Source organism: Ambystoma mexicanum, chromosome 6p (genome assembly GCF_040938575.1).
Source record: "Ambystoma mexicanum isolate Mex_15411 chromosome 6p, UKY_AmexF1_1, whole genome shotgun sequence".
Taxonomy (NCBI): domain Eukaryota; kingdom Metazoa; phylum Chordata; class Amphibia; order Caudata; family Ambystomatidae; genus Ambystoma; species Ambystoma mexicanum.
The window spans coordinates 154,939,971-154,965,419 of NC_090935.1; the positions used below are offsets into that span (position 1 = coordinate 154,939,971).

At 47.0% G+C, this 25,449-nt stretch overlaps 1 protein-coding gene across 11 annotated transcripts in view; it reads left to right on the forward strand.

The window, feature by feature from the left end:
- The window catches only part of UBAP2 (ubiquitin associated protein 2), a 1,758,279-nt gene that overhangs the window by 262,088 nt on the left and 1,470,742 nt on the right, over nucleotides 1-25,449 (forward strand). For all 11 annotated transcript variants that reach the window (XM_069626852.1, XM_069626853.1, XM_069626850.1 and 8 more), the window contains exon 4: nucleotides 5,163-5,273. In XM_069626852.1, coding sequence (XP_069482953.1) covers nucleotides 5,163-5,273 — 111 coding nt within the window. The remainder of the gene's footprint in view (nucleotides 1-5,162; nucleotides 5,274-25,449) is intronic.

Consider the following 25,449-nt stretch of genomic DNA (forward strand, 5'->3'; position numbering starts at 1 on the left):
CCAGTCCGGCCTTAGTTAGAGGGGTCAACCCTCGGATAGAAAAGCTCTTCAGCCCTTCGTCATCTGACCCTTTGTACATCAGGGGACATTCTATTCCGGACTCAGTTACTAATACGAGAAAGAGAGCAGGGGTACCACTATCTACTAGTGAGGCACCACCTGACCAAGAGGGCAAGAAGCTCTATGCACTTGGGAAGAGAATCACGACCTCCGCCGCCTTCTCAACTAGGATTGCAAATCACAATTCCCTACTAGCTAGCTACGCAGATGCACAGGGGAGCAAACTGCGCAGCGAAGCAGAGGACGCACCAGAACCCCTGCGTTCACGCCTGTTAGCTACTATATCAGAGGGAATTCTTGTAAACCAGGGCATCGTAAAGAACTCCTTAGATGCCGCAAAGACAGCTGGCCATTCCCTGGTTTAGGGAATACTTCTCAAACACCATGTCTGGCTGCGCAATTCAGGATTTAAGCCGGAAACCCAGGCTTCCCTGATAAATAAGCCCATAGAGCAAACACATCTGTTTGGGAAAGCAGTTGATGAGGCCCTAGAACATGCGAAAAAAGAGTTTGATACCATCAAGACTCTTGACCAAATTTCTAGGCCACCTAACAGACGCAGCTATGGCACTAGACGCTCCTTTCGTGGCCAACGCCAGCAGCAAAGCCAACAGCAATTTTACTCTGCTACCCACTGGCCCTCTAACCAGAGCACCCAACTCAAAAAGGCCAACGTCGTGGCAAAGGAAGAGGGCGCGGCTCCAGTCCCAAAGGCCCCACACCCAATACCAACAAATGACCCAAAGATCGGGGCCCCTCCCATGCATCACCGGTCGGGGGCCGGCTAACATCGTTCCTTTCAGCATGGGAGGGAATAACGTCAGACCGCTGGGTATTATCCACCATAGCCCACGGATACTGGATCGAATTCAACGGTTCCCCGAAATACAGACCCCCACGGAACCGGCGCATGACACCGGAACACCTCACTATTCTTCTTCAAGAAGTAGAAGAGCTACTGAAAAAGGAAGCTATAGAGGCTGTCCCCCTATCTCAGGTAATAGAAGGTATTTATTCAGTGTACATCCTTGTACCCAAAAAGGATTTAACCATGCGCCCTGTATTAGATCTGCGTCCAGCGAACAAGTTTGTCAAACCCCAAAGGTTTCGTATGGTGACCTTGCAGGAAGTAATCCCACTGTTATCACAGGGGGATTACATGACAACACTAGACATGAAAGATGCATACTTTCATATTTTAATGTTGCCAGCGCAAAGAAAATACCTCAGGTTCAAAATAGAGAACAAACACTACCAGTTCAGAGTACTACCCTTCGGGATAGCATCTGCACCAAGGGTATTTACGAAAGTACTGGCAGTGGCAGCGGCCCACCTGCGCAGGTTATCAATCCCGGTATACCCTTACCTCGACGACTGGCTCATAACAGGGGATTCTTACGAAACATGCTTCTCCAATACCCAAAAGACCGTAGACCTTTTGTCCCAACTGGGCTTCTCCATCAACGAAAAGAAGTCCAGCTTAGACCCCAGCCAAATCAAACAATTCCTAGGGGCTCTAATTCGAACAAAGGACGGCCTCGTCTTCCCCTCCAACGAGAGGGTCCAAAACATGCTGTTTCAAATCCCCCATTATGTGGCAGGTCGACAGGTGACAGTACGCAAAGCAATGCGCTTGCTAGGGATGATGGCGTCATGTATTTATTTGGTACCTCACGCGCGTCTGCTCATACGCCCAATGCAAGAGTGGCTCTACAGCCAGTGGTGTCAGGCCAGCGGACAATGGGACGATCTAGTGGTGGTCTCGCAGGCCTTGGTTCTCTCGCTACGGTGGTGGACAAATGAAAACCTGTTATTAGGGAAGACTTTTGCCACACCCGCAGTGGAAGCCACTCTAACCACAGACTCATCCCTCACAGGATGGGGGGCTCACCTATCCCATCAAACTGCTCACGGAGTGTGGACTCCGAGCTTAGCATCCAAGCATATAAACCTGCTGGAACTACAAGGAAAGACAGTGATGGTCCTCACAGACAGCACCACAGCCATGTACTATCTCAACAAGCAAGGGGGCACTCACTCTCCAGCACTGTCCAAGCTGTCCCAGAATATATGGAAGTGGGCTCTCAAACACAACATGTTCCTACTATCACAACATGTACCAGGGGAACTCAATCTGCTAGCAGACAAACTCAGCAGAGACTTCCCCCTGCCCAAAGAGTATGAATGGCAATTGCACGAAGACATCGTCTTAGACGTCTTTACGCAATGGGGATTCCCGGAAATAGACCTGTTCGCAACCCTGGAGAATTCACAATGCCAAAGTTACGCCTCCAGGTACCCCCAGAACCAGTCCAAGGGGAACGGTCTGTTGATTCAATGGTTAGGGAAATTTGTTTACGCCTTTCCCCCGACTCCCCTCCTCAACAAAGTGGTGCACAAGATGCACCAGGAGCAGGTTACCATGATACTAGTGGCCGCAATGTGGGCCCGGCAGCCATGGTTCGCCCACTTGATGGAGATGTCCCTATCTCCCCCAATGAAACTTCCCTGCCCGTACAACATGCTGTCACAAGACAAGGGCAGGACACTGCATCCATGCCCTCAGACCATGAACTTAGCAGCCTGGCTCCTGAGATCATAGAATTTGGACATTTACATCTCCCTCAGAGATGTATGGACATCCTCAGGGAATCCAGAAAACCTAATACTCGCCACTGCTATTCTAGCAAGTGGAAAAGATTTGTCATCTGGTGTAGAAGTAAGAACATCAACCCGGTTGACTGCTCTGCCACTACCATTATTCTGTACTTGACCCATTTACTGGATTCAGGTCTAGTGTTCAATTCCATTAAAGTCCACCTAGCGGCACTTTCTGCATACACCACTTCCCAACTTAGTGTCGTGGTGGAAGATACCAGTTATCAAGGCCTTCATGGAAGGGGTAAAGAGAATACACCCCCCGATAGCTAACCCAGCTCCCGGATGGGACTTAAACGTGGTACTTTCTAGACTCATGGGCACTCCTTTCGAACCGATGCACAAGGCAACTCTTAAATACCTCACTCTTAAGACTGCTTTCCTAATCGCTATCACCTCCATTAGGAGGGTAAGTGAACTACAGGCTCCTTCTGTACTAGACCCCTTCATATCAGTTCACAAGGATAAGGTGGTTCTTCGCACACACCCAAGGTTTGCACCAAAATTCATCTCGAAATTTCATGTAAACCAATCTATAGAACTACCAACGTTCTTTCAAAACCCTTCCAGCTTGGGAGAAAAAAGTCTGCATACACTAGATGTACGCAGAGCTGTCATGTTCTACATGGAAAGAACCAGAACACTGAGAAAGACTAATCAGTTCTTTGTCTTGGTGGCAGCAGGAAGAGAAGGAGATGCAGTCTCTAAGTCCACTATATCTAGATGGATTGTACAATGCATCACTCTCTGTTACACTCTTGCTAAGAGAGAACTACCCTTCAAGCCAAGAGCACATTCCACTCGAGGCACTGGGGCTTCCATAGCATTCATTGCAAATGTTCCCCTTGAGTCCATCTGCAAAGCGGCTACCTGGAGTTCTGTGCACACCTTTACAAAACACTGTCTAGATGCACACTCTAGATCTGACTCCCAGGTGGGCAGGCAGTATTAAGACATCTTTTCTCTACTGTTACTTCTCATAACCCACCGCCAACTCCGGGTACTGCTCGCTAGTCTATGCACAGCATGTGATTCTAAGCAGATTAACAACATCAGAAGACAATGCATTACTTACCGTAAAAGCATTTCTGATGGTTGTATCTGCTTAGATTCACATGCGCCCGCCCTTCCTCCCCGCTCGGATGGAAGGAACATAGACATCCTCTACTATATTTCTCTCTTTTCTGTACTCACGCACGTCTAGAAGGCTCCCTCAGGGCAGAAAAATACAAACAGAGGGACCTCGACGCGTGAGGGATTGTGGGTACAACGCACGTCACTATAGGGATAGTGTTACAGACACGCCTTGTCGACGTCCCCTTTTCGACTACGAAAAACAAAATGCAATACTCTGCAGTGACCACTGGATGTCGGACCTATGCACAGCATGTGAATCTAAGCAGATACAACCATCAAATGCTTTTACGGTAAGTAATGCATTGTCATATCTATCAGGCCCTTTTGTTGCAGGATAAGGCGACCGTCTTTGGGCATTGCTTTAATTCGGACAACAAATCTGTTCACATTGCCCTTTATCGAGTCTGAAAGTTGGTCATGGCCTCAGGCAAGCTTGACAGACCTACTCAAGCATAGTAAGGAAACAGCCAAATTAATTACCCATGTAATAATGTAACAACATTTTTACCTTGAATATGTGAATTTTATATCTACTTTATAAATTTTCCAAGTTGAAAATATGAAATGTATTGAAACTGTATGCAAGTGGATGTCTAGATTCTATTGCAAATTTGTAAATCCACTTTGCATTTTCTTTTTTGTATGTGAAACTACACACATAAATGATAAAATCACGTGTGCTTCAGACTAGAATTTTTATCTGACATGTTGCACCCGATCTTGATTTGTTCTTAACACTGGTATATTCCCCCTTTGTGACGCAGCTGATGAATCCCTCCTGCATTTTACACTGCCTGGTTTTATTTTACCTGAGACTCTTCTTGTTGCCTTTGAACATAAGGAGGACATGGAAAGCTATAACTGTTTTTTCTTGTTCCTTGTACTGAAAGGTTCTCTACTCGATAGCGAGATATTTATCACGCTTGGATTTTAAGAAATAAAGTTCTGTCTAGCATTCGAATAAGAACGTGGAGCATCCCTGCGAGCATGCTCTCCCTTCAGGAGCTTGCTTGGGCGGAGACGCTACCTCTTGGGAACTCTCTGTACTTTTAATGTTTTATCAAATTTGCTTTCTCTACCACCTCCGATATTGTATACCATACCCATGCATGCCTAATTACCTTGTGAATTGGTCTTTTTCTTATGTCTGTTTGCTAATGGTTTAAGTCGAATAAAGCAATTAAAACATGTTTTGAGTTTTTGTAATTCACTATAATAATGCTTCCAAGGTTGATTGTATGAGCTGTGTTAATGGGCATTATAGGAACGCAATGCTAATATTGGTATTTGACTTGTTTTTTATGCAGCTCATGGAAGTAACGGGAAAGAACCAGGATGAGTGCATGGTGGCACTACATGATTGCAATGGGGATGTGCACAGAGCAATTAACATACTTTTAGAAGGAAACTCTGATACAGTAAGCACTACATATCTCAACGCTTTGATTTTAATATCCAATCACCTTTCCTCTACATAGCTGAAAAGTTCTTCATTGGATGGTGCAGTCTTATTTGTTTACTGTGCATGTTTAATCTGATTAAGTTTCATTAAAGTACAATTTGTAAAATCGAAGGTATTAGTAACATCCTCTTTCCTATGTTTCCTTCAAGTTCTTACTTTGGGGGAGACATTGCAATACTACAAGTCCCTTAGCCAGACAAGTAGCTTGTTTACAATTCACTGGTTATATGGTCATTGGAATTAATATTGTGGCTGCCACTGCAACCACTTGATAAATTACATGCTAGTGTATCTGTAAGGAAATTGGTATCTGGTTGTTCTGGGACATCGACCTTTAGGACTAGTTTTCTTTGGTTTCTAACCACTGTAATTGCTGATATTTCAGTTGCTTGATTTTTGTATCAATATGTAACCAGTTTCTACTCCTGGTTTATACGTGTTGCCATAATTGTGGAGAATGCTCATTTCACTTAAAAAAAAAAAAAAAAAAAAAAAAAAATAAATGCCAGAAAAATGTAAGGGTGTTGGGAAAGATTTCAGTTTTTGCATTTTAACTTCTGCAATGAACTTTGTTGTCATTCCAATTTACACACTGATAATACGTATACAAAGTATACTTAAACGGTAACAAATCTTGAAACCATGACCACCCTGCAACCCCATCAACACTTTTTTCGGTGGTGTGCGGTTCATACACCAAGCAGACCGTAAGCCCAGAGCTGAATTCTGGTGAAAGTGCATACCCTAGTTTGGCAGTTTCTGATCTGAGGGAGAAGGGAAGACTACTAGATAACTTGCCTTGTACCAAGAGGAGCAGCCGTTTTCAGTATATGGTACTTCAAAGTCTTTATCGTAGTAAATAAAAGTGCACAGTTTTGCACCGGGAAAAATGAGATTGTTCACTGCCAGCAGTTTATTCAGTACATATAACCGAGGTTACTGTCATGTAACTTAAAATGAAAGGCACACTAAGTATCAGTGCAGTCCTCTCCTGCAGAATGTCAGAATCCAGGCAGAAAGCACATATGCTGTGGGGCTTCATTGTAGTGAATGGTGGCTAGTTGCAAAAAGAGACTCCCCTAACAGCTTAACAAGAAACCACGATTACCATGAGACTTTCTTTGAGGGGACCTTTACCATAGTTTCAATATCAAGAATCTTTTGTAGGAAGAATTACAAAAAGTTTTAATTTCAGGCTAATTGCTCAGGAGAATTCTGCTTTCTGTTGTAAAACATGGTTATTAGTTTTCATTTCCTGCAACACCTCCTGTCCCTGAATCTAGGCAGCCGCCTCTAGACTTATTACAAGAAATTCTGAAATAAAATCCATTTGGGTAGAACGGGCACCGTTGAGAGTACGGGCATTAGGAATATTTTCTTGCTATTGCTCCAGCCTGAAGCAAACTGGAGGAATAGGATCAATTGCAGTTTTCAACCTGAATAATTCCTCCATGTGAAATGTTTCCCTATGTTGACATAGCCCTACATTTTCTCGTTCCTTCATAAAGGAGGGGCCTGAATGGCATTTTTGCAACTACAGGATGCCAAATGAGCCATGACTAGATAGTACATATGCCCCAAGAGACCTTTTTGTTTTAGTATGCATGTCACCTTTTGGTTTGAAGGCATCCCCATGCTATTCCCATCAATTGTGGTAGCTCATGTATATCTCAGAACATTCCAGTGATTCTAGATCTAGAAAAACCTGCGCCCCTTTTGCAAATTAATTTCTTTGGAGAGGAGAAACATGTCTTGGTGGTTCTAGATGCTGTAAGGCCTTCTGGTGTCGTGTATTGCCACCTGAGCAAGACTAAGGTAAAGACGCTTCAATTGCATCTTGCCGTCAATTGACCAAGTCTTTGGTGAATTATCCGAGAAAATATTTCCCCTTTGGTCATCCCAAAGTCAAGGTTGCGATCACCACTGAAGGCTTGGAATATGGATTGGGATATTTCTGCCTGCAAATGCTTAACTCTTGGCCTCTGGGACAGTCAGTTCATTGGCAATTTACATTTTTAATTTCAAGGCTTTCCTGCCGTCTTGTCCAAGAAAGGGCACTGCAAAGGTTTCCAAGAAATGCTGCAGTGATTTCCTATATTCATAGAGCTCATTCATGTATGGAAACACTCTCATTTGCACCTTTCCCTCCATTAATGGCAATGGGACACTTCTATTTTCTTATTTTTGATCCTGTCCTGACTTTGAAGGGAAAAGTAAATCCTTGAGCTTCACTTCCCTTTTGCTCATTGTTATGGGCAAACTGACTAGTTGCAAATACTGTCAGTACTAAGGAACTGTTTCTTTTGGATTTCCTGTATTTTGTATCGCACACAGCACCGTACAGTTCAGTGGGGATTCTATCCCCTTAACTTTTGTTATTATGGATTTTTGTTTACTTTTTATGTGCCTAAAACGAGCTGTTGACAAAGTAATTTTTTTTACGGTTTTTGTATTTGAATTGTGCACTTTTAACGCAAATTGCTACTAATGGTGTCTAGCACCCTAAGATGGCCATGCCATAAGGTTTTTTACTTATTCTTTGGCCATATTATATTTTGGCCGCCTTCCTGCCTTCTCAGGTTAGGAAATCCCCTGTAAGGTCATGCACTTGCACGGGAAAGCTGCTGCTTTCGCTGGCTAGTGATTAAGGGGATTTGGGGGGGGGGTCTCCATCTGCGGATGTGAAATTTATCACAAGAACCCAACTGATTGGACAACTACGGGCTGTTTGAATGTGGCATATCCTTTGCATTGTTGGGCTTTGACTTCTAGCTCCAATACTGGATAAGCCATTCTTCAGCTCTACATTAGAGCTAGTATTCCTGCGAAGAACAGCCTGCTGACAACCCTAGGATGACTTCTGCAGTGGACCAGTAATCACCTCTAGTAATTGTTTCAGTGAAGCCCTGCTCCTCTGCCTGATCTCTGAAGACCCTCATTGGTGCTTCAGCCTTTGTACTAGTGGGACCAACTAGTCTTGACAACTACTTGAAATTGCATGCCCAAGAAGGGCCACTGAACTATGAACTAACCAGCTCCTTTGTGGGGTATTGTCATTCTGCGTTAAGCACTCTGGCTGCCACTTGGCCCATAAGTCAACTTCTCCTGAAATGTCAGCCTCCTAGCATCTAAGGAGGCTGAGCTGGAGTGGCTTCTACGACGGCACCTATAAGTGGTCACCGTCACTGGAACGTTTCTTCTTGATCCATCCTGTGAAGTATCCTAACGGGGTTGCACTGCGGCAGTCTGAATTCATCGTTCTGGTATTGCAATTGGACCCAACTGGAAAAAGCACTGGATCCTGTAACACCTCGGCACCCCTCACCACAAGAAAGGACGATTGTGTCCCCTGCGAAGCTCCATCGTTTGACCTGGGAAAATTAGTAAGGCAGTTAAGTAAAAGCAACTGTTCCTGAAGTTCACCCCCGGCGCCCTAACAGTCTTCCTGCTCCTCCATGGGATAACTTTGAGTGCAAAGCCCCATGTCCCTATTCTACCTCCGTACTTGCCTTTGGTCGTAGAACCTAGGACCTATATCCTACCCCTGGGATAACATGCCTGTCTTTAAACATATACCTATTGTACTTTGAAATAGTTTTGAACTGGTTTAAAGCAGCACCTCTGCTTCACTCTCCAAAAACCAGACGACAGTGGGTCTAAAACTTACTTCTTGTCCCTTTAAGTTTCCAGCCCATTGAATTTATGGCTACTTGTGACCTAGATTTTTCACATGGAAAACTGTTTTCCTGGTGTCTCGCTTCTGCTGGACATGTTGGACAAATTAAAGATTTATCTTGTAAAGCACATTACCTGATCAGAAGCCAGTGTGTCCCACAAACTTTGTTTTGTCATGAAATGGTTGCCGATTTTCATCTGAACCAAGATTTTATCTTTAACGTCTTTTTTTCTAAGCCCTTGCTTTTGCAGAGCAGAAAAAACCTGCATTATCTAGATGATGTGACTTGCCTCCAATTTGAAAGTGATTTTGAAGGTACCCCATATACATTATTTCTCCTTTGACCCTATGCGTTTAAGGCAAAATAACTTAAATTTTAGCACGTACCACTCATTTTTCATGTATTCAATTACTTGTCTTGAACATAATGAAAAGTTAGGTGTGGCGTATTGGTAGTCTAATTTTGTACACATTTTGTTGGCCCTCTGGGTAGCCATTTCGTCGCTATAGGTGCTGCGTATAATGGATGGTGTGCATTTTTAGAATGTTAAAATGTGCTTGAGGTATATAGTAATTTCTGAGGCTTTTGGTTCTGCTTAGATCAAATGCTATTCATAGGCTGACATCTAGTGGTAGCCGCAGAGTTACATTTTGTTTTTTCAAAACTCGAAGGGATGTCGACAGGGCGTGCCAGTAATACCATCCCCTAGTGTGACGTCCACTGTACTCCTGGTCCTTCATGCGTCGAGATCCCTCATTGTTTTTTCCGTGATCATAGTTGGACACATATGGCAGAGTTCCTTCTTGGCGGACGGTAAAATTGTACACTTTTCTTTTTCTTTCTGTCCTTTCGACAACCATTTACCGCAAGATCTCCGGCAATGGCCTCGAAGACAAGACCATCTGTCGACTACAGCAACTACTGTCTCGACAAACATGTGCCTGCTGCCTTTCAAGGCCCCAACGAGCCTTGGCCCTGCACAGTAGGGAGAGCGGGAGGATGTTCCAGTCTTACTAAGAGAAGGCATATTCCCCAATACTCAGATTTATTTACGCAGGCTGCCATCTTAATACACGATGGAAAACACCCATTCTGCAGCATGTGGTCTGGCATGGATTCACATGCCCATGAATATTCCCCGTCAGGTTGGGAATCTTCGGTAAAGAAAAAATCAGTTTTGTTTCTAAACTGTCTTTCTACTAGTAACCAATCGCTGGTCTCTGGGTCATACTGCCCCAGTCAATGACTGCCCTCTACCTAAGCCCTTCCTCTGGCAGCCATCTTCAGATTTTTACCGCACATTCAAGTGTTGGGAGTCCTCATGCTGTAGCTGTCGAGCTTTTACTGCGTTTTGCATTTTTTCGAAGAGTTTGATCTTATGTTTTCAGTCAATCAAGCCTCAAGCTCCACCGATTCTACTTCCGATCAAAGGGAACCTGTTTTTGGAATTTTCAGCGCCCCTCAAGGGCATCTTTTCGTCGAGTTTCCACTTCTCAGAGGATTCCAGAAGATCTTTGAGGCCTACCCCGCGTGGACATGGCCCAGGACAAATGAAGCACGAGGCCTGTTGGATCCAAGCTGTTCAGGAGCTGCCCTGGATGCGGACTACAGAACGTCTGAGGACGAGCACTCTTAGTGCCTCTACTGCCTTAACGACTACAAATCGCACGTGGAGAAGGACTGTGCGTTTTGTAAGAACATGTCCGCACGGACAATGAAGGATCATCTTACTCTGCTCACTAACTGGCTGGAGGCGGAAGAGCCCAGCAGCAGGTAAGAGGAGGAAGAAGTGTGAGCGGTCTTATAAGATCTTTGAGGGCGCTCCTATGACGAGGGCCCAACAAAAGGCAAAGCAACGTGAGTCCGCGGGAACTGCGAGCCCTGATTGGTCGGGCTCCTCGGCTGCCGGGCAGGGCGCCTTATCACCAATGCCATCAACCACGAGCCAACGCTCTGGCTCGGTGAAGAGGAAGCCTGAGAACCTGGGTACGCTCCGGGAGAAGCCCCGGTCGATCCCGACGGAGACAGCCGAGGGGGAGCGAGTCGATCCACCCCCCCAACCCCCCAAGGTGAAGGTCTCCGGCACTCCCAAGGTCGTGAAGGCCCTGATTCATTCGGCTAAGGCCTCGATTGAAGGAGTCGTGGCGGCCCTGGCGAAACCTATGGAGACTTCCCCAGTGGAGACGGCTTCGGGGGGACTAGAGTTTCCCTGCCACCCCGGAGGGAATATTTTCTGCCTATCGATAAGAGCCCAGTGAAACCTCAGCAGGAGAAAGAGGGGGGCAGCACGGTGGCCTTACCTGACACGGATACCACCTCTGAGGATGAGTTGGCTAGCATCCAAAAGATCTAGGGCCCACGGGAAGGATCCCGATGAGGCTGACTAGGAGAGCGACGGGGGTGCCGACGAGGAAGATAGGGCCGCGGAGGGCCCCACGCCTCAGCCGCCGGTCCCGTTGCAGCTGGTGCCTGTACCAGGGGACAACTCGGAAGCTGCCTTGATGTCTATACAGGCCTTGTGTAAGAAGGATGCCCTTACCCCCCCCCCCCCCCCCCCCCACAGACAACCCAGCAGAGCCTGGACCGTCGGGGAGCCCACCTAACAAGCAGAGACGAGTCCATCCTCCTCCCCCTTCCAGTCTTCACCCCCAATCCCCTCCTCCGAGGGATGAGACTGGAATGGGGACGGACGACGACGGTGGTGACGACTGAATGGAACTCCCATCAACACCACCTCGAGACCCTGCCCCCTGACGAAATTGTCTTTCCACACCATGATCGCCAGGCCATCTGAGCTCTTCCAGCTCTGCCCCGAACAACAGAAGGGCTTCCTCTACCAACGACGGGAGGCCAAGAGGAAGATTGTCCTCTCAGTCCCGTTTCTGGACGACTTCGGGGATGAGGGGATGGCACTCCTGAAGAACCCGTCCACGGCTCCTGCTAAGAGACCGGTATGAGAAGAAGTACTGCGTCCCGGACTCTGCCCTTATGTGCCTCAGAGCACAACCGTCCCTGGATTTACTAGTCTCCGTGGGGGCCAAGAAGAAATCGGCGGGGGCGACGGCCTCAAATTCCACGCCCCCGGACGGCGAGGGGAAGAAACTGGACGCCATGGGACGACGGGTCATCTTGTCTGCGGTGCAGACTATTAAAGCGGCCAACGGCCTTGCGATCATGGCACGCTACGACCGGGAGCTGTGGTTCAAGATCGCTCCCCTCCTGGACTTCTTCCCAGACAACAAGAGGGCTGTGACCCTGGAAATCCTACAGAAAGGAGAGGTGGCATCGGACCATGCCTTAACGGTGGCCACGGACATCGCCGACACCGGTTTTTGCCAGATGGGCAACAGTTTTCCTTTGGAACAACCTGTTCGGCAAGACTGTGGACGAGTCACTGCAGGCCATCAAGGCGGACACAGAAGGCTCAGGCCTTGGGTGTTCTTAAACAGCCGTCCTTTCGGAACTCCGGAGGCAACAAGGTGCCGCCAAAGGATTCGGCCAGCTCCTCATCGCAGGAAGCCTACAGAGGGCACTGCAAGACCGGAGGATCCAGTCGTCGCCAAGGCGACAAGGCCACGACAAAACAAGACTGAACTGGCCGTGTCAGGCCCACACTCGAGCACCCCGGTGGGAGGAGGCTGGTGAAATTCATCCACGTGTGGGAGTCCATCTCCACCGACCCTTGGGTGCTAGATGCCCTGGCCCGCGGGCACACTCGAATTTCAAAAAAGGTGGGCGACCCATCCTGGACCTTCATCGTCTAAACCAGTACATAAAGTCCCAGAAATTCTGGATGGTCACCCTCCAGCACGTGCTGGGACAGCTGGAGGAAGGGGACTTCCTATCGTCGCTGGACTTGGAGGATGCCTACTTCCACATCCCCATTCTAAAAGAACATCGCAAATTCCTAAGATATGTAGTCCAAGGGCAACAAGATCAGTTCAAGGCCCTTCCCTTAGGATTGAAGTCGGCGCCCAGGGTCTTCAAGTGCCTATCACCAGTAGCGGTGCGGCTACGCCTGCAGGGGATCCACGTCTACCCCAACCTGGACGATTGGCTCATCTGAGCAAAGTCAAGGGAACTAGCCTTTGATCACACAGCGAAGACCGTCCAACTACTCACAGAGCAGGGTTCCTCTATCAACTTCACGAAATCGCATGGGTACTGTCGCAAGATGCCCGGTTCGTGGGGGCCAGACTTCACTCAGTGGCGCGGTTGGCTTCGCTGTCGGAGGAAAGGACAAAGGCCCTCCTGGGCAAGGTACAACGGCTGTTGACCATGGACTTGTCCAAGGTGAGATCCATCAAGTCCCTACTCAGAATGACGTCCTTGTGCATCTACCTCGTGCGCCTATGCAGGCTGTGGATGCGACCACTGCAGGAGTTACTCAACGCCCGTTGGATGCAAGTGACGGGCAGCTTCGAAGACCGGATCTCATTCAACAAGACTTTCCGCCAAGCGATCCGGTGGTGGGGGACTCACGCGCATCTAGTGGCGGGCATGGACTGCCGGACCCCGGCACATCAGGAGATGGTGACGGATGCCTCCCTGGAGGGATGGGGGGCGCACACCAGAGATCTCCACGCAAGAGGCCTTTGGCTCCCGGAGGAGAGGTCACTGCACATCAATGTCCTGGAGCTCCGAGCCGTGTTCTGGGCCCTCGGGTTGTTCCTTCCGTCCCTCAAGGGCAAAGTGGTAAGGGTCTTCACCGACAACACCACCACGATGTTCTACATCCGGAAGCAGGGGGGCACCAGATCCCCAGGCCTATCCAAGGAAGTGCAGGATCTGTGGCACTGGGTCCCCGCCCAAGGGATGTTCCTGGTACCCTTCCATCTGGCAGGAATGAATAACCATTGCTGACTCACTCAGCAGGGAGCTGTGCTCGTGCCAAGAGTGGGAGCTGCAGCAGGATGAAGTGGAACTCCTATTCCGACAATGGGGTAATCCCCAGATCGACCTATTCGCGACAGCGACGAACACCAAGTGCCGGATGTTCGCTAGCAGGTTTCCCCAGCCGGGGAGCATGGGCGATGCCTTCTCATTCCCCTGGGACGGCCTATTTCTGTATGCGTTCCCCCCCCGTTGCGACTCATCAGTCAACTCAGACGGTCCTGGTGCAGGATGATCCTCGTCACACCGGCATGGCCGAGGCAGATCTGGTTTCCGGACCTTCTGGACATGTCAGCGTCCCGCCACCCTCATCCTACCCCCCCCGGTCAAACTACCGACGGACGCGGATCTTCTTGCCAGGGAAGGATGCACCATCCTCCATCACGAACCAGGATCGCTGAACCTGCAAGCCTGGCTCCTGCAGCACTAGAATTCGGAGGGTATGATATCCCAACGGACTGCAAGGAGGTGCTTGCAAAGGCCAGGGCGACCTCGACTCTCAAGTGCTATGGACACAAATGGAAGAGGTTCTCTGCCTGGTGCCGTGCACAGAAGATTAAAGTCCCTCAAGTGCTACCGTACATGCTATCGCTGGCCAAGGCGGGGCTGGCGCATGCCTCCAAGATCCATCTGGTGGCTATCTCCCGCTACACCAGAACTCCGGGGCGGTCATCCCTATGGTCTCATCGCCTGGTGAAGGAGTTCATGAAAGGACTGTTGCGATCGTTCCCGCCGGTGAAGGCTCCGGCCCCGGCGTGGAAGCCCAACGTGGTGCTGTTCCTATTGTGGAAGATGGCGTTTCTTGTGGCCATCACCTCCACACAACAAGTGGGAGAGATCCAGGCCCTCTCCTGTACGCCTCCATATCTGACATTCCACGAGACGAGGGTGGTGCTGAGGACTCACCCCTCCTTCATGCCCAAGATGCCATCGGACTTCCATTTCAACAAGCCCTTGGTGTTACCTGTTTTCTTCCCGCCACCTTTGTCGCCAGCTGAGAGGACTTTGCACTCGCTGGATATGGCTAGAGCGCTGAAGTTCGATGTGGACCGCACAAAGAGTCTTCGGAAGACATCAAAGCTGTTTGGAAACTTTGGACCAGTGAACCAAGGGAAGGCCCTCTTGAAGGCTTCGATCTCCAGGTGGCTCTCAGGCTGCATTATGCACTGTCTCCGGTTGCCAAACAGACCGTTGCCCGGCTGTCCGAGAGCCCATTCGACCCCAGCGATCGCTGCTACCACGGCGTTCTTGTCTGGTGTGCCCCTGCTGGACAGCTGCAGGGCTGCTACGTGGAGGTCGACTCACACCTTCACGAGATTCTACTGCGTCGACCGGGATTCCAGGAAGGAGTCCAGGGTCGGCCAGGCAGTGTTGCACAACCTGTTCGCTTGAAGGTGAGCCTGGTGAATAGGTAAGATGCTTAATGTTGAGTTGCTGAAATGCTTGACATTGAGCCTTGCCACCTCCGATGGTTGTGCATGTGTACGGCTATGTATTCTTGTATTCATGAGCATGTTAATTCATGCCAGACCCCATGCCAGACCCCATGCTGGATAAGGAACACGTTACTTACCTGTTACTCTTGTTCTCCAGCATGGTTCTGGCATGGATTCACATGCGAACCCTCCCACCCCTCTGCGGCTCTTCTCTTCCTCCTACTGCCGCTTTACGTGCTACCAAATCTGAAGATGGCTGCCAGAGGAGGGGCTTGGGTAGAGGGCAGTCATTGGCTGGGGGCAGTATGGCCATGAGACCAGTGATTGGTTACTAGTAGAAAGGCAGTTCAGAAATGAAACTGATTTTTCTTTACCAAGGATTCCCAGTCTGACGGGGAATAGTCATGAGCATGTGAATTCACGCCAGACCCATGCTGGAGAACAAAAGTTACAGGTAAGTAACTTGTTCCTTTTAAATTATGTCCTTCCTGTTACTGGATGTTTCCCTGGATGGTTTCACAACGGGTGTGTAACCTTTGCCTACCTAGGGACCATGCCGAAAAACAGTGTAAGTCTTGCAAAACTGTTCAGGCCCAAAACTTAAATGGACCGCAAGAGTAAACGCTGGGCCCACCACGCCATGCAGGCTGAGGCCGCCATGGATGTCGAGGGAGACTCAAGCAATGGCAGCATCGGCTTTTCTAGTGACCTCGAGGGCGATCAGGATCCAGCGAAAAACCTGCATGCAAGCCCCCGACCCCAACAGGCAGGCCTCAGGTTGTGCTATGGGGATGACACCCGGCATAGCACCCCAAGTGCGCACCACACCAAGCACATCCCCCCCCCATTGCCGAAACGTGTAGAAGGGAAGGTCCGAACATTCCCTGTTCTCTGGGCCATCGCAGCAGTGATCACCACACAAAAGGCCCCCGAAACAGACACCAAAGTCAGTTTCTGACACTGTGTCTAAATTTGAAGTCCTCCGGTTCCTGCGACCGGGCATTGAAAGACGCATTGAAAGACGCATTGATGGCCCCGACAAAGCACTAAAATAAGCGACTTAATAAAGAAACATGTGCCCAATACCCTATTAAAGGCCAGGACATCAAAATCTTTGTCCCAAATGACAAGGTATGAAAAGTAGGGATTACTCTACCCCTGATTACACCCTTTCAGGGGCCATGCAGCATAAGACCCCTACCCCAGAACTACCCAGGTGTAAGAACGCTGACACCTGCTCCCTCTGTATTGCCAAGCTCCTCCTAGTAGAACCCCCGAACAATTTGATAAGGTCAACAGAAGACACTACAGTTTTATTAACTTCTTTGTCAAACACCCTGAACAGCTCCATAACCTTGAGGGCCCCCTACCAGGCGAGGCAGCAAACATACAACCCGCAGCCAAGACAGCCTGCATGGCTACGCAGGCCACTACCTCGTCATACCAAGACCTTGGGTCAAGGCACATATGACGCTCAAGGCTTGCATGACCGGGGCTCATATTCAGACTGAGGACCAAGGGGACACAGGGGACTTGGACCAATACTATGATGTATAAATCATCCAATCTCCAGACCACACGACCACCCAGTGGCTGACTCCTCGGTAGACAACCTGCTCTTAAAGTCTGTAGTACACTTTAAGATGGACACCCAGGTTGATAAAGACTTTGTGCCGGACATCCTTGGGGATAAAAAATCTGTAGCACAGTTTATCCCCTTGCTTCAACCGGTCCAGAGGCTTATTCAACCCTCTTTGCTTACCCCCAATCTGACACGGGGAGTCAACCAACGCATTGAAAAGATGTTTTGACTGGACACCTTCTACATTAGGGGGCAGCTAAAGCCTGACTCTAGTAGTCACCACCACAAGAAAGAGTGCAGGATCCTCACCGGACTCTGCTGTAGCCCCTCTTGACAATGCAAATAAAATCTACACCCAGGGTAGGAAAGTCGCTTCCTCGGCTGCCTATCAAACAAGAATACAACAATAGTATGCTAGAATTGCCACAAGTGGGACAATATCACACAACAAATAGACTCCATCCCAGAGCCCCTAAAAACACAGCTCTCACACACACACCCACCATCGCTGAAGGGAGACGGGGGTAGCAAGCTGCATCCTTAAAAATAACCTAAACGCTGCTGACAACGCTGAGTGAATCGTGGAAGAAGGCACACTAATCAAACACCACGCATAGCTCTGGCAATCTGGTTTCAAATTGGAGACCCAGGCTACCCTCTTAAACATGCCCATTGAGCCCAACGTTTTATATGGCAAAGCAGTTGAGGATGCACTAGCACAAAACAGAAATATACCCTCAAATCCCTGGGACAGCCCACTGACCCCTTTGGACAGAAAGGATATTTAAAAACACGTCTGTTTTAGAGGACAGAACTCCCAGCGGTCCTCGAACTACAACCAGGATGGGCAAAGTTCGTCCTGGGACTCTTCACATGGGCAGTCCTCCCAACAGGGTTTTCAAAGAGGCCAAAGAAGGTCTAGGATTAGGGGCAGATCCTCCTCAAGAGGGGGCTCAACCCCTCCTAAGCAGTGATCACCTGCTTCAGGTTCCCCCGCATGCCACTCCAGTTCTCGCCAAATGAGAGACCACTACTTAGCTTTTGTGAAGTAGTGGTCTCTCATTTGGCGAGAAACCGGCGAATTTTTCATCCTGTGACGTGCTTTGAAGTTTCACCATTTAAAGGTAAATTTGTGGGTGCCCTGTTGGGACCCGTGTGAGTGTGGCATAACCTCTATGCCATGTTCTTTTTCTACATTTTGTAGTACTTCCTTTCCCTCTTTTTGGAACTCATTAGTTTTTCCTTTTACTCTTACAGGCTCGGAGGTTCTTTCCTTCCTTTGCCTGTATAGAAGTTTGAATCTACCCTTTCAGCACGGTGTTGAAGAGATTAGTGGATGCTTTTTTTAAAAAAATTTCCCCTGAAGAATGTTCGCCCGAACTGGGCAGTGAAGAACAGAAACCTGTTGGGATGGTTGTTGTTTTAGAGACAGATTGAGATTTTTTTGTGTTATGTTATGTGATCTTTTGTGTCATGCAAATAAGTGAACTTTGTATTTCATGTTTTAGTAACTGTTTTTTAGTGTTTAGTACACTGTGTTAGGTGAGGGTAGTGTTTTATGTTTAAATTCAGTTCGAATTATTTGAATAAAAATTTGTTATACACATTTTTTAATCAATCATAGCAGACGGTCCATTTTTTCAGGACTTTTGATGCCGGAAAACCTTATAGAGTTCCTGTGTAAAGGGGGTTGGATGTAAGTAAAACAAGACGTGTTGCCAGTGAGGGGTAGCAGAATTTGCAGATCGGCATAGGTGTAGGAGGTGCTGATGGAGTCCAAGAGGTTGAATAAAGGTTTAGTAAATGTATTGTAGAATTGGGGAAACGCATGGACCTTAGGCCACTCTGCAGGAGATGGGGGCTGGAGGGGGGGGGGGGGGCACAGGGAGTTTCTGAGACGACTTGTATTGTTCGTTCAGCCAGGAATGAGGCTACCCAGGATGCGGCTTAGTTCAAAACGTTGGCTGCTGAGTGGCAGAGAATATTGTGATGAACCAGGTGGAAGGCAACAGATCTAATGGAAGGAGGAGGGCCAGCTTGGCATCGTCTCTGATGGTGTCCAATTTATTTGTTTTAATTCTCACAATGTTGATGCTGTCCTGTGACCTGGTCGGAAGCCTGATTGGCGTAGTTCAAGTAGCTTGTTGGATTCTAGATAGTGCTGCATTTGACGATACATCAGGAATGGAAATGATGTGAAGGGGGGGTAGTTTTTTGGCATAGCCGGGTCAAGCAAGGTTTTATTTTTAGGAGCGGGTGGATCCACGCTTCCTTTAGTGAGGTGGGAACTGTACTTGAGTCGAAAAAAGCATTGATGAGTAGTGATGAATGGGATGAGCATTTCTGCGCACTCTTTGATGACAGAGGCCAGGGCAGATATCCCCTTTACATCTTGAAGGTTTAGACTTTTAAGGATGGTACCCACTTTGTTTTCTGATACCTGGCAGAAGTGGAAGGTGTCTTGGTTTAGCTTTTCTGGTTGTGGCAGTGTGGGCAGATGGGCTTTGATGGAGGTTTGTCTGATTATAATTGTTTAATTGTAGTGTGGCCACTCTTTTTATTTTTTATATTTGCTCTCCAGCTTTTGTCTTGCAGAATGCCTGGGCTGGGGGCGGAGGGGTGTTGGGGCTGGTGCAGAGGTTTCCAATTCCTGAAGGATGGTGAAGAGCTCCTTCATGTTTGAGTTAGCGCTTGTAATTCGGTTCTTATAAGAGGTGGCCTTGCCCTGGGTGATGGCTAGTCTGTAGGAGTTGGCTACAGACTTTCACAGCATTGTGGGTGTCTGTTTGGAGTTTCTGCCAGGATACTTCCACCTGGCGCTTCATAGCTCTCAGGATTTGGTGGTGACTTGTAAACCAGGAGTTGGGGTGGGGAGAGCGTGGAGCCGAGGCAGTGACTGTGTCAACTGCACTTTCTAGTGTCTTTTTGGTAGAGATCAGCCAGTGCTTCTGGGTTTAGTCATTTTAGTTCATCCTTCACGAAGGGTACACCGATTCCTGGATTAGTAGCTCAATGTAACTGTTGGGTAGTAATTTGCAGAACCCTCTTACGATGGCTGTGCTAATGTCCGGTCCTGTTTTCATAGAGCTGCAGGAGCTGCTGAATCCTGCAAACTAACTGAAGGGTTTGGTCAACAACTGAACTTTTCATTTAAAATCGAGCCCCTCCCACGCTCTCCCCCCAGGGGAAGTGGATAAAATAACAAACCACAGATTTGTCTTCTGTTCTTGTGAAAATCTGCGTGGGGTGAAAAGACAGAGGATTCAGGTTATTTCCTTTCTTGCACTAGAGCCTGTCTGTTTGACCACCCCCTAACGTCCTTTACCTGTGTTTCCTCCTTGAAGAGTTTAGAGAAATTGAAGCGTCTTTGAAGTTCATATTCTGTTCTTATTGTCATGTTCAACTTTTGAAGCTTCGCAGGAGCTGCTGAACCCCACAGACCAACAAATGTGTAATGCCCTCAACTTAATTTCCACCGAGTTCGGTACACCTCAGGTTTAAAGGGGAATTGGTAAAATAATACTCAGACACTGGATCTCCAAACTCATACTGGTATCTGCATAAATGAGAAATAACAAAGTAAGATAACCCTTTCTTTTCCGTCCCTCTTATTTCAAGCCTTAAGGAGCGTAACAATACCTGAATACTCCTCTGCAACAATTTAGAGGAGAATACTTTTAAACCTGACACGCCAACTCTGATCGATTACTACTTCCAGTAAGAGTTGACTTAAGATTTTCATTTGAAGCAATAATCCTCCTTTGCTGCAGTTAGGTTATATCTGCTTATCTGTATTCATTTTACTGAGAGAAACTAGGCTGTCTCCATATATTTCCCCATGTAACTACTAATACTCTAAACTTCTATTTTTTATTTATATTTGGATTAAAAATAAGAAACCTTTACAAAATCTTTGAAAATATAAGAATGAGATAATATACTTCGAAACTAGTTCAGAGCACACAACGTAAAACATTTTCCATTACAAGCCTAATTCATTTATTTTTTCTATTTCCGTTGCATGTCTTCCCAACCCACTTACAAACAATTACTCGTCAAAAACCAAATGTAGAATTCCATCCTCCCCATGGCCCTGATTACTTGTTAGTTAATAAGAACTGATTTATAAATCTCAGGTCCCTCAGCATTTCTACCACAGCTGAAGTAAGGGCCATTTCATGCCCCGATATCATTCTATCCCAGAGATGATCTGAAACGACTCCTTCCTCTCCTGAAACAAATCTTCTTAATTTGGCCAGTCTCAAAGGCCAAGTCACCTCACAATCTGTTAATAAGTGGCGGAGGGATTGATTGGATGGGATAGCACAGGTATTAGAGCTTGACTGCTTTCTCCCCCTGATTACGTATTTCTAGGATCTCCCCAGTGGGCAATGGTTTCATTCTTATTCTCAAGAAGTTATTCCTGATCCTGTAGTCTGGATATCTTTCTAGGTAGCGTGGAAGGGAACCTAGCTTCTTTTCTGCCACAAAGAATTTGTTACATGGGACTGAGTTCCTTACTGCTAGGCCGTAAAGACCACCCTCATATGGAAACTAAGGCACAATCACCATATACTAGTGATACGACGGACACGAGGTTCGTTTTGCAAACAAGTCTGGTTTATTTCAAATTATTCTCAGTCGGCCCACTGGGTCTAACCTTGCAACGTGTCACCCAGACCTTGTGAGACGCAAGAGCGAGCAACGCTCAAGCACCAATATTTATACATGACATACAATCTTTAGAAGGCAATTCAAACCACCCATAACGTAACTTTCAAGCTAGGGTTTGATGATTGACAATCCTGACACGTTATGACAAGTCATTATTCAGTCTAAATATACTTATTCTAGCAACAGTAGCAGAGACCGTTCTTTGTTATGGAGAACATAGAGCCCTTAGTACAGCAAGGATATAATGTTCATAGGAGAGAGACATTCTTTAGCACGTTATCTGTGCGTTTCTATTCATGTACCAAGGGTCAGACTGTTCTGGGGGAGAAAATACCAGGCTCGGCTAGAAGGGATATCATTCATGCTTTAACTGTTATTCCTACAAAGCTTGTGGGACAGGCCGGCACCTGGGCCGCTGATTAGATGCAGTTTTTGCTCGCCTTCAAGGACGGTGTGAGGGAGGAAAACAATGTATTTCTGTATTGTCTGACATTCCTGTCTGTGTTGGCCTTTCAGCATTCAGGCCGTGGCCTTGCACTGTTCATGAATTCGAAGTTTAGAATACATTTTGCAAAGCGGTTGTACAGAAAAAAGAAAAAGCAAATGGCGGTTATTCACACACAATGGACACCCTATGGTTACTCGGAATATATTGATGATTCCGTGTGGGTCATGTCTGGTACATGATGCGATTGACTTCAGGCCAAGATAACATACATACTATAGGGTTGTTTCTGGATTTACAAAACCCTCCTTTTGGCCGCAAGCTAAGAGCATCATCCATACATCACATCTTCATCTGACCACATGTCTGATTGTGAGCTATCCATACTGCTATAATCAGAAATGTTAATTGACATGAATTCTTTGATCGTTTCATTTTCATGCTGTTTACCTCTACTTAATACGCGAGGAGGTCTCAATTCTATAGCGTGTACACATTCATTTGCAACCTGAGAGCAAAGGATTGGCATGCATTGTATGCTACAGCAGAACATAAGGATTCCAAGTATCGTGATCAATATTGCAATTGGTTTCCATCCCCATGATGGCAATAATTCCCAGAACCATAACCCTACACTCAGATTCCAGCTACCTGTGGGGACATGGATATCAGAACTCAGGACATGCAATTTCTTTATCGTGGGGGAGGAATCACTTACAAATACGCAGCATGCTGACCCTGCGATTTTGCTTACACCTCCACGATCAGCCAAAATTATATCGAGGACCATTCTATTTTGAAGCGTCATTAATCTAACTGCTTTCTCTTCTAGTGTCATAGAGTATATCTGTTGTTTTTTATAGTTTTTTCTAACACCCTGGACAGTTTGCTTGCATTCCATGAATTTATTGCTTGTCCCCAGAATGGTATAAATGATTTTGCTATATCGCCTGCAATCAGTCCTGCCGTATCATCTCGCCCCAGTCTTGACCGGGATAGTTTTGCTATTTCAGGCGTTTTAGAGTGAAATACACCAGGAAAAAGTATACCTACAGAACAGGCCCCTTCCCAAGTTCTAGGTAACCATGGATAGACCTGATCTCCACATACAAAATAAACAGAACCTCCAATGTATAATGGTTCCCCTTCTTTCTCGAGCACTGCAGTATTCATGCATCTTGTAAATGTTTCCACTGGATAGCAGCCCTTTTTCCGTAAGCAAAATGGGACAGAACGAGGACTATAATAGTGTAGGAGGGAGTCACAACATCTGTTCCCTACTGGAGCCATGTTAAGTTATTAGGGATTTCTGAGGCCCAAAGAATCTATCGAATGGTTTTGTTGTTACCATGTTTACTTTGCTTATACCGCTGAATATGAAACAACCCACCGGTTCCAATACCATTCTTCCAAACTTGTTTATATTTGTGTCATCCAGCTGACCACTATCACTGTCATTCCACTTTCCATAGAATAACGTTCTTAGTGATGCATAACATGCAGTATTAATGCTGCACATATCAACCCATTCCTTTTCCTCCATGTTGGGGTAAATGGGAACAGACCCAACAGTTTGACTTATTCAAGATAGCATGTATTGTATTCATAATCAATAGCAGGGTATTATCGTAGCCTTCTGTTTTACTTCCTGTGAGGGGAGATTGTAAGAGAGCACATGTACAGGGCTGCTTGTAGTTGGAGCATTGGTCGTGGGCAAAAGAGAATTCAAAAGGTACATAGCTTCCAAATACCAGAATGTGACGACCAGTGTTAACGGAATGCAAACGGGTATTATACTTATTAGCCTATTTTTTCCAAACCAACATTTTCTAGGAACAGGCTGTCTCTCTTTCTATAATATCAGCATGGTTGCAGGTAGGAGTATGTGTATACGTTGTCTGTAGTGCCTATCTCAGGAAAATGTTCAACGTCCGTCGCAGAAAAGTTCTCCACAGCAACGTAAGTTTAACAGCAAAGCGTCTAGGTAGCAGCAAAGCGTTCAGGCCAGTTCAAGCTAGCCTGCTTAGTAGATGACGACAAGCTGGTGTAATTTCGCACAGAGCTCCAAAGAGGCAGGAGCAAGCATCAATTGTGTCGGTACCTTATGCCACCCGCTTGTCCGCACGGGCTCGCACTGGTCCTTCACTTTTCAATGGTAGCACCGGGGCATTTCAGGGCTTTCAATTTGATGCAGATTGATACAGCTCATACACTCCATTTCCCTAGGCCTCCGTTTCCCACTTCATCCATCTTGGGAACAGAGGCAAAACAAACGCGTAGATCACTTTCAATTTTGAGAACGTAGATTGCACCTTATGGCTCCAGGTACGGCGTGATCGATTAACAATGCACTCTCATTTCCAGATGCAGGATCAGTGCCAGCCTGCGATGCAATGAGTGATGATGCGGCAGCAGTTGGACAAAATTGAGGCACCTTTGGCTTTTCGATCTTTGTTGCAATCTCCCCAGGCCCCTTCTCGGGCTTAGGAAGCACTTCTGGCAGAGAACTGGCGATGGTATCTTTGTGATCAAGGGCAGCTGTTCTTCTTTCGGCGTTCGGATCAGGAAGTTCTTTCAAAGGAGACTGAATTCTTTTCGTATGTGTGGCATGTATCCATGACTTGCGGCCATCCACTCGACTGCAGTTTGTGTTCCACTGCGGTGCGAGCGAAGATTTTCTTTCAAAGTTCTTTACAAGGATCCAGTCTCCAGGCTGCAGACAATGCCCTGGGCCGGTATATCTGACAGGAATAGCCTCCTGCACCTGCTGATGAATTAAAAGTTCTGAGTTAACAGTTTACAGTAAGTAGTAGGCAAAGGGTGTTCAATGTCTTTCAAACGCTTAGGCTGTGGGGCGTTTCAAACATTTGCTGGACTCCCCATGACAATTTCATAAGGGAGAGTCCAGTCCTTGCCTGTACAGACGTTCACATACACAATAACGCTGGGGGCAAAGCATCGAGCCATCTCAAATTACTTCCCTCCCACATCTTGCTTATTTTATTCTTCAAAATACCGTTCTGGCATTTCACATGACCGGCACTCATCGGGTGTCTGGCCGAATGGAATTTTTTGTCTATTTGGAGACTTGCACAAATCTAATATTACGGCTGCAATAAAATGCAGGCCGTTATCTGACCATATGACATAGGGTAGGCCAAAGCGGGAGAAGTACTCTTTTAGCATAACCCTAGCTGTTGATATTGCTGTGCAATCTTTCAGGGGATAGGCTTCTACCCATTTACTAAATGTGCAGACAACCACGAGAACGTACTTCGTTTTGGCACCTTTACATTTCTATGTAATCAAAATGTATCGCTTCAAATGGCATGGAGGGAGGGCCAAAACTTCCTGTTGGTGTTGCTTTCCCTTTTCCAATGTTATGTTGTAAACCAGTCATGCAGTTTTGGACCAATCTGTCAGCA